This window comes from Mchenga conophoros, linkage group LG9 (assembly GCF_057382185.1).
Source record: "Mchenga conophoros isolate Kocher_MC1m ecotype Shallow Benthic linkage group LG9, M_conophoros_male_GT1.1, whole genome shotgun sequence".
Taxonomy (NCBI): domain Eukaryota; kingdom Metazoa; phylum Chordata; class Actinopteri; order Cichliformes; family Cichlidae; genus Mchenga; species Mchenga conophoros.
This window is the reverse complement of record NC_140534.1, coordinates 11566619-11580996: the sequence shown is the minus strand read 5'-3', so window position 1 is coordinate 11580996 and position 14378 is coordinate 11566619. Positions and strand designations below refer to the sequence as shown.

The 14378-nt window shown below is 41.6% G+C and overlaps 1 protein-coding gene across 2 annotated transcripts in view; it reads right to left on the bottom strand.

Moving 5' to 3' along the window:
• The window catches only part of mmp16a (matrix metallopeptidase 16a (membrane-inserted)), a 74842-nt gene extending 60915 nt beyond the window's left edge, over positions 1-13927 (bottom strand). Inside the window, exon 1 of one of the 2 annotated variants that reach the window (XM_085286471.1) lies at positions 13399-13927. In XM_085286471.1, the coding sequence (XP_085142597.1) occupies positions 13399-13524 (126 nt within the window). In that variant the 5' untranslated portion in view covers positions 13525-13927. The remainder of the gene's footprint in view (positions 1-13398) is intronic. The other variant, XM_085286472.1, reaches the window with a different exon arrangement.
• Between the last annotated feature and the right edge of the window lie 451 nt (positions 13928-14378).

The following is a 14378-nucleotide window of genomic DNA, read 5'->3' as shown; positions in this document are numbered from 1 at the left end:
TATACGGTTCCCGTTATTGATGTTTGGGTGGTTGACCGGACGGATTTTCTCCTGTCACTTTCTCGTCATCCCTGACGTGCTCTCCGTTGTTTTTTTCCCTGCCAATTTTAGCAGCCAGCTTCTTTATCACGTGGTATAAGGCTCCGCCCTTGTCATTTGTGAGCGCTTGTTTTCATGCAGATTACGTCCCAGATCAAAATGTGGTACAATTGTCATCGTCTTTTTTCTTTCTTTTTTTTAAATCGTTGTCATTTGGAAATGAGATCGGACATAAGTATGAATTGAGATCGCGATTTTCTAACGATTAATCGTGCCGCTCTAACTGAGCGCACCCTGAAAGCAGAAGGCAGCAAAAGCGCTATAATGAGGTTAAACTTCTTCACAAATCAAGTCCCTCTTGAAGTGGAAGGATAAGGAGTCAACCAGCAGTGCCCTGACAGAGGCTAAAATCTCTGAAATGCATCAGTGTCTATTTTTGGGTTCTCCACACTTGATTTCACTTTACTTTGAAGTAGATTTCTCTCATGCTTCAGATGTGAGAAGAACCTGGCCTCCCCTAACCTGCCTGCACACTTCTTCACGGTAAGTGCATTTCTTTTTCACCCTTGTCACATTATGAGGAAAAGAAATCCACACACACACACACACACATCTCACGGTTTCAAATTTCCATCCTCAAAGTTGCCCTAAAAAGCCTCTTCTGTCCCATTTTACACCTTTACCTGTTTCTCTACGCCTCTCATTCAACTACTTTCAACTACACTTTTCAGTTAGAGAATTGTCTCAAACAGAGACTAAAACTTGTATTATCATTAGTAAAGCCATCTCAGGTGAATTTGGGCAGCATTCAGGAGAGGTTCAGACATCCAGATGTTCGACACGAGTGCTGAACTGAGGTGAACTTCGTCTCATCAGACCACCTTCCAACGAGCTGACTTGGCCTGTGACTTAACGAGCAGAAGGCGGGCTAATTAGCCGATGGGTGCCATCAAAAGGCCACCTTGTAAGGCGACGGGATCACTCCATTATGGATGAGATGTGGCTCAGGAAGCCCGGTCGTCATGGCAACACACCGCCATCACACAGCAGCTGCTGATGTTGGCATTTGTGACTGATCAACTGATAGGGGCTTGGTCCCCTCAGGTTACAGAGACGGCATGTGACCTATGTTGGAGACCACATTTGCATTAGCTGTTCACTGTGAGCTTCAGTCAGAGGATGAGGGCTGTAGAATAGCTACAGTTAGTGTGCAATACAATTGTTTTTGTTGTTGTTGATTTTGTCTCATGAACAATTTACAGATATGGCCCACGTGGATTTCATGGTATTCTAACTTTCTGTAGGTTTTTCTGCTTCTCAACCTTAGTCCCTGTGATAAAGGGACAGCAACATTTTCTCAGCCTGTCTGCAAATCTCTGAATTACACTCCTACTTGGAGCAGGCTTGTAACAGACCCTCAGCGAACGCCAGAGAGTTTGTTTACAAGCTTGTGAGAAATTTCACAGGCATGATGGAACAGAAGAGATCAACTGTTCATCATATTTTAATTGAGCTTTGTCAGGCTGAGTGCACATGCTGTTGCTGGAGATTTATAAGAAATGATATTCTATTATATACAGACAGTGATAGAGCCAGAATATGTTAATCGAAGCAAGAAAGTGCTGAGCATTTCTTACAATGCGGTGGGACATCACTTATATTAATTTTATCTTTTTTTCTGTAGGCTAAGTAACGCATTTCCTTGGTCACTTACTTTTACTATTTGGTGATACAAGCATGACATCCATCTAGAACATACCACGAAGAAACATTTAGTAATTTTATTTTATGATCAGTAGCTGTGAAAATGTTGTTATTAAGCATTAATAAAGTGCACAAGCGCATTAGAATTTAGCTGAGTGATTGTGCTCATCAAGTGTGTCCACATGGGAGTGAGAGTTGCAGAGAAATGGTTACTAAAAGTTACTCGTGGAAAACAGCTGTTACTGGATATAACTACTGTTCTCTGATTATGTGTTTAGCCTTCATTACACAGGCCTAGAGACCGGTCTGCACCCTCCTGCCAATGGAGAATATCTACCTCCAGAGTAAAGTTGTGCCTCAGATCTCTGAGGCACAACTTTACTCTGGAGGTCAACACATCAACACAATCAACACATTTCAAAAAGTGCAACTTTTACTTTGAAGACAAGTGGTCTCGGTTTCCAGTTTGGGGTTATAGTTTTCAGTCTGCAGTCTTCTATGCAAAGAAATGGCAATCGTAGCCACCTGCTAACAGTCAAAGAAACTGTAAGGAGAATTTAGGTATTACACCCAATATCGCTTTGCCACTAATTTCCTGCTAGCGGCTGGCAGCAACCTTCACCAACCACTTGTCAATCAGTCACTTTTTTTTTCCTAGCGACAGGTGGTTACCATAGCATTGCTGACCAATCTCTAGGCCTGCATAATCGAGGCTCTAGCAGTCAAATTCACAGCAGCTGCCATGAACCATTTGCAACTAGTGAGAGAATATTCATTTTTCTCTTGTTGCAACCAGTGGTCGTCAGCTAGTCTCCAACCAGTCTGTGTGAACAGAACTTAAAAGCCTTCACCTCTGTCTGGCCCATGGATAGACACAGAGTATGCCTCAGCTTGAAGATACTTTTTAAAATGTGGTAGTGCTATTTTTAAATTAGATTTTATAATTAAACAATTTTTCTGGTGGCTGAACTAGTCTTTAATTATTCAGGAGGTCCACATGTCGAAACTGTGATCAAACTGAGATCTAGCTGTCAAGAAATGGCCAACCCGCCTTTTCACAAATAGGTAGCTGCATTAGCAGAATGGAACTCTGTGTGTCAGTTAAATTGTTGCCGAGACAGAAATACAACCTGTTAAAGGGCAGCACCTGTCAGTTGTGGCCTCAGACACTGAAAGCCCTTCTATTTTCTATTCTGCTCGTCTAATGTGAATGATTTACACCCCGGCATGCTGACAGAATACAATTAGCTCCCTGCTAGGACAGAAAAACAGTATTGGAAGACCTTGCCCAGAGCCTTTTCTACACTACAAATAACACGCTGACCAATTACTCTACACTTTAAAAAGGAGAATGAATGTACTTTTTTAAAAATGATTTCAGCTGCAACTGTTAAGAAAGCCTGTGCCCAAGCATTACTGTTGAGCACATCCAGCCACTTGATTCATTAATAAACATTTAGCAGAGTAGAGACATTACATCAAAATGTCCTGTGAGTATACCCAGTGATGATGGTATGAAGTGGCTCAATCTGTGCTGCAAGTTGGAGCAGAGCTGCTAGAAGTGATCATCTCTCAGCACAGGTGACTTGTGGGAACAAGATCCCAGCCTTCTGGGGAAGCCTGCCACCTCTGACCGCCCTGAATTATTCATCGGTTACATGCCGGACCACTGCGAGTATGCCAGGGTCGTCAAGGCAACCGCAGCCTTTTCCTGCCCACACAAATAACCACATACCCACATGATTCAAAGTGCCGTACTGAAATTCATACTGTAAAATTTAAACGAGGGAAAAAAGAATCAACCTGACTTTTAATGAAACCAAAACCATCGTCTGCACCTCATGACCCCAATGCGATGCGATGACTGCAGAGGCTTAGCAGGGCGCTGCAGCACATTTAGCCCCTAGTGCCTACACACACACGCACACAAACACACAATGGCTTTATGCATGCCATGTCCACCCTCTCAGTGGCCCCATTAGGATGAAATGTCACAAAAATGTCATGGAAAAATGTCAGAGTCTGATCATACATACTGATCAGAACAGCGGGCTTTAAGTGGATAATCTTTTGGGAGCTTGTCAAAGTATTTTAATGACTTAAGATAATGAAAAATGACAGCAAGAAACATCAAGATTATGGCATGTGACAGGAGCTGCAGTATGACATCAATCCTAAAAGACAAAAACCTCCATGAGGCTGTTTGATATTCAGGTTTCAAAGTACATTAATTTCTGCGATGAAGCCCAATCGCTAATTTAAACACAGTGAAATGTGATTACATGCACGCAGGAACAGATTGAAACAGTTGTCATGACTCACAAAACTATGCGTACGTTTATATGTACACACACACCCCAACACACCCCTGAGCGTTTGTCAAAAGCCTAATTGACAGACTTACACGTGATGCCCCATTGGCATCATCTAATGTTGCTGTTGTTAGTGACATTAAAGATTTAACAGCTCAGTAAGCTGTGACCAAAGACGTGTCTTAGAAAGAAGGAGACTGACATGCAGGGAAAAATTCTGAACAAAATATAATAACAAGTGGCTGCTCAGAGAAAGTCAGGTGTGCGTGCGTGTGTGTGTGTGTCTGCTTGTGTACGTGTGCATGATTATGAATCATTTACGTCTGTGCAGGTGTTGTTGTATTTCTCCAGGATTGGGTGAACAGACTGACACAGACACCCCAGTGGCTCACAAATCTGCTCTCTTACCAAAGCCAAATGACGTCAAGAAATGGTGTGTGTGTGTGTGTGTGTGTGTGTGTGTGTGTGTGTGTGTGTGTGTGTGTGTGTGTGTGTGTGTGTGTGTGTGTGTGTGTGTGTGTAATCCATATGATTCCTCAGTGAGAAACGAGGGCGAAGCGCACCAATATAAATACACTCATAAATATGCCTGCGTGCACTCAGACACAGGAGGTGAGCTCATGCACACTAAGTGTACTGTATGTAGGAGGAAAATACGGCTGCAGGGAAACAAAAGCAACAATTTAATATTGACTTTGTTAAAGATAAATTGTTAAGGAATAGCCAGCCCAGTCACTGATGGAACACGAAGCCTGTGCCGCAAAAGGACGTGATGCATTTTCAATTGGGGGCTATTTTGGAGAACTGTGTAGTTAAGTTGTTAATATCAGTGCTGATAACCACCGTGGCGCAGGGAAAGTATAGAAACATTCAGTCTTCATTAACTGTAAATTCAAGGAAAAACACACCAAAGTACTAAGCACTGTTTGAGTGCCAAGCAATTTCTGGGAAATAAAAAAAGAAAAAAAAAAAAAACACACAGTGAACGATTATCACCAAAAATAGCAAATGAGGTCTGTTAACACTGTTTTCTAGTGTATGGTGTTATATTAAAACATAAATTCTCTCTATGACCTGCAGGACACACAGGCACATGGTGTGTCATCCACACACGTTCGCATCAATTGTTTTCCATTATTCAGATGCCACTCAGGGGCTGAGCATGCCAACTGGTAACATGAGCTGAGATGTGGGGATGAAGCTCTCCCATTCCTCACACAGTGACAACAGCACTGAGTAGTTTGCACTGGGCAGCACTTGAGCTTGGCTTTAGCCCAGTGCTGAAAGCAGCTACACTGCCTACATAGCTATGTAAAGAATATAACACAGTAATAGTTTATTTAATTATTGTAAACTTACTCAAGGGATAGTTTGTCAAGCATGATTTTGTTGCCACAGTTGGATGAGAACTTCTCATCCCATTCTTGTTTTGTGACCATTTAAAAATTACGCTAAATACAGAAGACAATAAGCTTTGATTAGCATAATGCCTAGCCCAGACTGCACAACATTTTTGCCCTTTATAATTAGGGGGGGGGGGATGTGTATCTGAAAATCTTTCCTTTCTGTGACCTTCTGTGCGCGCTGTCTTTGAGGACACGTGCGATGGTCATCAGGAAGGAGACTCTAGCTAGAGATTTGCAGAAAACAAAGTGACACTGGATGTGCTCAATTTCAGCTCCAACACCAATGCCAATCACCACATCGGTCAGTTCAGTCACAGACTTGAAGGAACTGCCATCGAAGACTCTGAAAACTTGTAAGAAGCTACTTCCTCTGATTGCAGCTCTGACTTTCAGTTGCTGTGACACACTATGAAATACAAAATGATCAAGTTGCACTTTCATTCCTGATGCAAAGCAACACCCTACTTTGTTTGTTGCAGGTCATAATCAGGCTCAATTCATGTAGTCTGACCTGAATTTGAAGCTGATTCAGAACAGCCATGTAGTTAAATGTTAAACTAGCAAGTTGGTATTAAAAAAAATTTAATCACTGCATAGGTATAACTAGAGCTGGGCGATAGAACGATAACGATATGTATCGCGATATAACTTTTTCTCCATAGAAAAATTAAACTATCGCGATAGACCTCGCCGCTCTTGTCCACTTAAAAAAAAAAAAGAACAGCCAATCCAAATTACGTAGCGCAGAGCCGAACCAATCACAGCCGCAGCGTCACGTCACGTGACTTGTTACGTACAGCACAAGTGCCAAGCCGCACATGTGTATTTGTTTGGGAAGCACCGTACCGCCCGGGTAATGGAGGAAATGAGTGCGCCGACTAGAAAAATCAACCGAGCGTGACCGAAGAGAAAACAGATGATGGTTCCAACGCCGGAGAGATTGTCGAACGGAAGAGCCATAGAAGTTCCGTAGTGTGAAGGTATTTCGGCTATTTCAAGTCTGACAAAAAACAGAGTAGCGTGCACTGTAAATTGTGCCGAAAGCAAGTCTGGAAATACAATAAACTGGTGCATGCGCTACGTCCACACGTACCCGGGTATTTTTGAAAACGCAGATTTTTCTATGCGTTTGCACCTTTCGTCCACACGTAAACGGCGTTTTTGGTCACTGAAAACGAAGATTTTTGAAAACTCAGTTTTTGCATTTACGTGTGGACCAGAAAAACGGAGAAAACGCAGCGTCAAAGGTGTGCGCATTTTTTGACGTCACACTGTGCGCCACGTTATTGTTTCAGTGAAATGAATTTCTACAATACTGTTACTGTTAATTCTACTCTCTGCAGTGTTTAAATGCTTACATATACACACAGTTACTGTCCCTCCACACATACGACTCGGTTCTGCTTCTATGCCCCAGCTTTGTTTACTTTTTCCCACCGAGGCTTCTAGACTTCTGATTGGCCAACATTTCTACACGGTTAGGAATCTAGCGCCACCTGCTGCTTTGGCATGTTCATAGCAGCGTTTTCCTTCATTTCTGCCTTTATGTGTGGACGGGATTATTTTTTAAAACGGAAAATCTCCGTTTTCAAAAATACCCGTGTACGTGTGGACGTAGCCTCAGTCTCTGACTGGAAGCGCTAATTCGTCATTCGGCTTTTGTCAGACTAAAGTAACTGTTAAAACTGTTTGAAAAGCTCAGCTATACAACAAGGAGAGATTGAGAATTTCCTTTTAGTTCTCAGTTTATTTGATATTGACAAAAGTTAGTCAATTTTGTCTGTTCTTCTGTAAAACGAACTAAGATTTATTTTTAGAATTAATATTTTGTTTCTAAGTGGAATTGACAATTTAGTCTGTTTCATTTGTTCTATTTTGAAACTTAAACGCTTTAGCGGCTGCCTTTTGTGTAGTTTGCAATATTTGCCTTTATTTATCTGAAAAAGTCTCATGTTCCTTAAGTACATCTACCCTGTTGAACTTATTATGGGAAATAAATATTTAAATAAAAACAAGCTGCTGATTATTTCACATTTTACTTGTGAGCAACGGCACATTTAAATCTTACAAATATAGTTATTTGGCTCATATCGTGATAGATATCGTTATCGCCTGAAATGAAAAAAACATATCGTAATATGAAAAAATCTTATATCGCCCAGCTCTAGGTATAACAATACATTCCAGTTCAAGTTTGTAGGATAATTAATATACATGTAAATACAGATGTTTATTGATGCTGATTGATGCATTTATAGTTTTGGACAGAACAAAGCAAGCCATCTTCATTTTTCAATTATGCTAAGCTAACAAGCGTTTATATTTGTTACAAAGATGTAAAGTGTATGCTTCTGTTTTACACTTATGGCCGGTCCATTACTGTGCAACAAAAGATCAAAGTTCGGTTCTGCCTTATGATTGATGATGATCGGCTCTTTCACGATTCCTCACTAACAGGTGAGCAAACAGAGCGAGCTGACAGAACTCTTGGTTGGAGTTAATAATCACAGCCGACAGTCAGCAGAGTCTAGCCAAACCACCTTTTATTAATTCATTCATCCATCTGAGAAAGGATGTGTTAACAGATGGGAGTACAACTTTGCGCTGTCTTTGTTTTACAGTAGATTATCTTTGACTAAGCAACTTGTCTTTGTCTCTAGTTGCACAGTGGCATGATTCAAACACTTCAAACACTCAGAGCGCAGCTCTGCACCTGATGCCTCCCAGTGAAACACTGAGTGTAACCAAGGCAGCGTGACGCTCACGAGGCTTTAGTGGGTGCACATCGGTGTTGTTGTGCTCCAAGAGAATCTCAAATGTAAATCACAGAACACAGAAATACCTGCAAGCAATACAATTAACATTTTGAGTGATTCGGCCATCTTTGGACACAGATGGAAATGTATATGGTCATGTTTTTATAACATAATAACATATTTATATTCATATAAACATATTCAAAGTATTCAAATTCCAGAGGAAAAACAAACACTTAGGAAATGTTTCAGACACACTTTTCTCTTAAAGTTGTTCCAGTGTTTCGGCAAAATTCTGCTTTTCTTCCTGTAACTGACAGGACACATAATCATCTTTGTAAGGCTTCTCCAGTGGAAACTTATGTTATGTACATAATAAATGAGTGACTATTTGTAGTGCTCCATATTACAGCTTTATTGTACAGTATAATTCAACTGAAAATGTACTGTGAAACTAAACAGATTATTAATCTCACAGTGGTTAAATAACAAAAATATGTAGATTAGCAAAGAAAATTAGGAATCAACACATGCTACACTGGCAAACTTCTGGCTTCAACGTTAGCATTAGCATTATAAGGAACCCAGACAAAGTCCTTTTAGATACTGCACTTTGTGTCATGGATATATCTTCCAGCATACCATGTTAAAGTTGGCTCAGGGGCTTGCATGCCATGTTGCTAACATTAGGGATGCAACGATACCAATTTTTTCAAACCAATACGATACCGATACTTGGATCTGAGTACTTGCCAATACAGAGTACAAAAACCGATACTTCTACCACACACACACACACACACACACACAAATGCAATGAATTGGAAGACAGGTTTTATTTTATTCTCTGCCGATAAATAATATATTAATAAAAATGACCACAAAAAAATTTCAAGTGACAAATAAGCACTTCTGTTAAATTATTGCAGAGTCTCCAAATTGAAATTTAACAAAATATCACTGAACTATTGGCACTGTCTCGAGCTTTCGGAATAATAAATAAACACTTCTGTTTGGAATAAAATAAATACAAATTAGGTTTGAGAATAAAATAAACTTTAAAGTTGTTGCAGAGTGTCCATATTGTAAACAAACAAACAAAATAACGAAAGTATTTGGCATTGACGAACTCCCCATCTGCCCGTGGATCATCAGTCCACTCTGCCGTTAAACCGAGGACTGACATCGCGCACACACTGCTTGTCTTTACCTCTTTAGAAAGTTTTGGCACCATTATCTCCCTGATGTGTGGGCGGCTGGGAATTTCATATCGCAGCTCGGGTATGCTGAGAAGAATCCTATGTTTTCCACGACTGGCATTGGCTGGTCATCCAGAGCGATAAAATGAGTCAGAGCCTCTGTTATTTTAACTGCCCGTGGATTTTCTCTTGACATTTTTCATCGCTTTTCCAAAACCTGAGTTAAAGTTGGCTGTTCCCAGTCCACACTGCTGACATTTTGTTTAGCCTAGCTACAGCAGCCTCCAGTTTCTCTTTTTTTATCTGGAGCTGCCAGTCTGACTCGTCTAACCCTGTGCCTGTTTAACGCAGGATGTCCCCCTAGTGGCCAATCTAAAAAACTACAACAAAAATGACAAGCCACCCTCTGATTAACGAAATAAGTTAGTATCGGTTCATGGTATCGGTTAACTTTTACGAGTATGAGTACACACACATTTTACAGTATCGGCCCCGATACCCGATACCAGTATCGGTATTGGTGTATCCCTAGCTAAGATGATTTTTGATTATCTGAATAAGCATCGAGTTGTAAGAAAACTAGCTACTTTATGCAACTATTTTTTGTTTAAATGATATACATTTACTTTACCTGGTAGCATGCTAAGCACTGCCACTAAAAGGTAGTGGTAAAGCATATAGAGGCTTTATTTACCGACCACTATTAAACAACAGAACAGAAGAAGAATACACGATTAACTGCGAAGTGACAGATTGATGAAACATCTGTGAGACTATACAGACAGCTACTTTCAACTTTAGGAAAGAAAAGGAAGGAAAATTATTTCAAGGCCAAACTGTGTCAGGTACAGCTAGCAGAAGACAAGAGTACCACAACTATACATAGTCATTTAAGGGGGGTTTAAGGGTAGGAGGTGATCTTGGAAGTATAACAGTGTAAAATGGAATCATACATTTCCTTGAAATGAGTATCTCCAGTGTAGTTACATTTTGGTATGTGTGTTAGAAGATCAGCATGAAATCAGACACACCAGAGGCTGATCAGCCAGTCATCCATCATGGCCAATCAGCTGAAAACAGCCGACTGGCCCATCGATCTGTGCATCTCTACTTCAGACAAACTTGGAGCGTGGCCGAGCACAGCTCGGCATGTCTCTGCATTTGTGACACTAAGTGGAGAAAACGCTTATAAAATATTAAGTTACATTTCTCCCTCTAACTGTCTGATATTGTCAAACAGGGATAGGGGGGAAATCTCTCTGTTTTAATTACTCTGAATTATGTAAGAGCTAATGATAAAAATAACCTGAGATAAATCAACTGCCTGCAAGGCCCACCTACAGCATGATGCCTCGCAGAGAAAGCACTTACTTTATTGGCTGTCGCACAAAAAACGTTGGCTCATCCATGTAAAATCAATCTGGACTGAAACAGAAAATAATACTCACAAGGAGATAAACAAAATTAAGTCGAGCCTGAGCCATTGTTAATGGCGCTGTCCAATTTGCAGAGAGAATTACTTCAGGGGAGACAATCGAATGGACGAAAGCTGAAGAGCTTTCAGAAATCTTTCTGCAGTAGCCATGTATAGTGCTGAAGTGTGTTACACGTTCCTATTAATTACTCTTATCACCGAGTGACAGGCTGTCCTTCCTGTGAAAATGTCATCCAAAGCAAGAGGAAACAGGAGAAACAAGTGGGGGAATGACAGCATTACAGCCACTTTGTCTGTGAAGACAAATCCAGGAAGGTCGGCAGCAAAGGCTCCATCCAAAAGGGTGAGGTTTTCTAAAAGACCGCAGTCTGACCAGTAATCACAGGGCAGGCTCAGGATGACCTCCCACCTCAAACCACACCTGTTAATTAGAGGAAATACTCATCTGTGTCTACTCTCTAGAACACTTGGTGTAGGAGTAAACACAGCCCTAACAGCTGAGCGAGTGGCTCCAGTGAAAGCAGCACAGTCTCCAAACAGAAACTGTTTAGAAAGATTGCGAAACTGCAGCCAAATTCTACCAGCCTGGAGTGGGACTGCACAGCATGTGCTTTACTGTGACTTTGCTTTTCTTTGAATACCCCTTAGGATCAAATTAAACACTTTCTTTTGGGGGTTTTTCTTTAAGCCTCATTCATTGCTCTTTTCTCCCATGCCGGGCATTCCCAATTGAAGCAACTTGTCAGTTTAAAGCCCACCTGATGCTTAAATCAAACTTCTTGTTGTTGTGCATAGCAGAGTGCAACTTTCGGCAGCCTCGACGCCTCTCTCGTCTCATTTGTGACAAAGACGACAGCTAAATTAGGGACCAGAAAATGTCTCGCATTACAGCAGAAAGCCCACTTTTCACTAGCAAATGAATGAGAACGTGTGGAGGCTTTTTCAGTCCTCCACACGTGCATGAAAACACAGAAATCATAGATATCAAACTACTGTAAGCACGCTTGTGAGTTCGCTGGCATCTTTACCTGACAGGCACAGCAGGGGCTCATCTTGAGGTACTTTGCATTAATATGCACACTGGTGCTGTTGCATTTATTTGTAGGTTGTCAAAGTTAATCAGCTCCAGACCATTTGGCTTCCTGAGAATGACTTATTAAAGTTGAGAGACTTTGAAAAAAGACAAAAAAGAAAAAGAGAGCCACGACCGCTGAGCACATTCACAATTCAGTGACACAAAGAAACAACAGATGCAAGGGCTGGAGGTGGATAATAAGATTCAAGTGGAGGTGGACGACGTGGGAGAAGGGAACGCTCTGCGAGAGAACGATGATGTTAACGCTAATAATGCGTTTTTCACCAGGTTAAATGGTACCGAGCAGCACGGGTTATTATTATTATTTTTATTTTTTTACCAGAGATCAGGTCAGTGCTGCCTCTCTGCCTCTGGCATGCCCAGCTTGCAAATCATGTGGAAATGTGGATGTGGGACTCGAGTCACTGTCAGTACACATGCCAGGATGATCCTGTGCAGCGGCTCCTGTTTGCATGTGTGTGCATGTGTGAGAGAGACAGACAGGAAAGGGGCTGCTGAGCGCAGTGTCACAGCCTTCTCTGGATGTAAAAGGGGCAGACGTGCACGGCAAAAGCCACAGATTAAGTTGCACACCATCTTGAAAGAAACACTAGCAGAAGTTGGAGAGATTCTTTTTAAAAGTCTGAGTCTCAGAGTTCATTGGCACAACACTTGTAGCCTGAAGACGTTCAACTACCCATTAAGCCGGGCGGTCGTTTCAGAATACAAGCTGCCTTTGTGAAGGAACCTTCCCTGCTTTGTTAAATTCTCATCTGGCTGCCCACATTGTTCTCTGTGACCCCATAAGATCTCCTTCCTGCAGAGTGAAGCCTTAGACCTGAGTTTGTTTGTTTTTTTGTTTGTTTTTGCAGACACGGGGTATGCGAATGCAGTAAAACCACTAAAACACAATAATCTCGCACATACCCACTCTGAATGTCTGCCCATTGACTTCTGACATCGTTGCTCATGCTGGCTCAGTTTTTAAAATCATAGGGTTATGCATTGTTTACATACCTAGATAAGAGTGGAAATGTTATTTTGTTTGTGTGTGGTTTTTTTTGTGTTTTTTTACATTAAGGTAGCCCACATTTTGTTTCAATCCAAAATTCAATGTTTCAGCACTCTGAGAACACAAACAAGCACAAGCTGGGGAGGGAAATAAAGCTTTGAAACCCTCTAACAATACCTGCACTTCCATTCAGAAATGCACATTCCTTGGGAAACTGTCTAAAAGCGGCTAACGAACTGGGTAGAACTACAACCCAGCTGGGCATCTCACAAAGGCTCTGTTGTTGTGGTCGGTGAAACATCAGCACAAGGGACTGGAGTTACAGGGCAACTCTAACACTTTATTATTATTATCATTCTTTTAAATGAGGATAAAAATAACACAGTTTAATTTAACAAAAACCGTGAAGCTGTTGTTGTGCGGGAAAATCTCTTGGATGTCAACAAATCAGTCCTCTTACCTCTACACTGAAAGACTGCTCCTCTCCGTTCACGGCACATAAAATCCACAGCAACAACTGCAAGCATAACGTCCCCATACAGCAGCTATTAAGACATCTCCTACTGCGGAGCGCCAATAAAACCATAGTGACACCCGCTGTTGGAGCTTATTGTCTGCGCTCAGTTTTATTTACAGGCGACACAGAGAAATGGGCAGCGGGAATAAATCCTACACATTTGGCAGCAACATCGCTGATGTCTCGCTGTCTCTCTTGCGGTGCCGAAAGCAGAGGACGGGGGAGTGAAATGGGCGAAGGAGCGGATTCGTCGAGCCCTTGCACCCGCTGCTTTCGCCGCGGTTTCGGGAGGAGGTTATCCCCGGGGAAAGAATCGCTGTTAACGCCTCTCAGGCGCCTCCTGGTCCCACAGTCCCCGGGTCAGTCCTCCGGTACACCGGCCGTTGTTCCAAGCGGACGCGTCCAGCCCGTTTTCTGCACCGCGCGGCATAGCTGCCCGTTTTCAATCGTGTTTCCCACCGAATGCGCATGTGCACACTGGCACGAGCGCCCCCTCCCATCCCCATCCTCATCAAAATCCCAGATAAAAACATAACAGTCCTCATCCTGCCAGTGCAGTTTGACACAAACGTAAGAAGCGCTATTTTCCCACTCAGCGTATTCTGCTATTGTTCTTCTCTTTGGGTAAATAAACACGCAGGCTTCCGTATTTGGCTCCATGGCATTTTTCACATGGCAACAAGCAGGGACAGCTTATTATTGTGCTAATATAACCAACTTTATTTCATAACTTGAGACGAGTAGAAAATTGTGACTGTTCATAAATGCCCCATAAGCTTTTATTATGTAAATATTAAACTGAGTAGCATAAAAGTGCAAGTTAAATATATTTTAAAAATAATAAAATGTTTACATGGTTTTTATATCGTTTTTAATACCTTCTCCCTATACTGCTATGTATATTTAGATTTACATTCTTATTT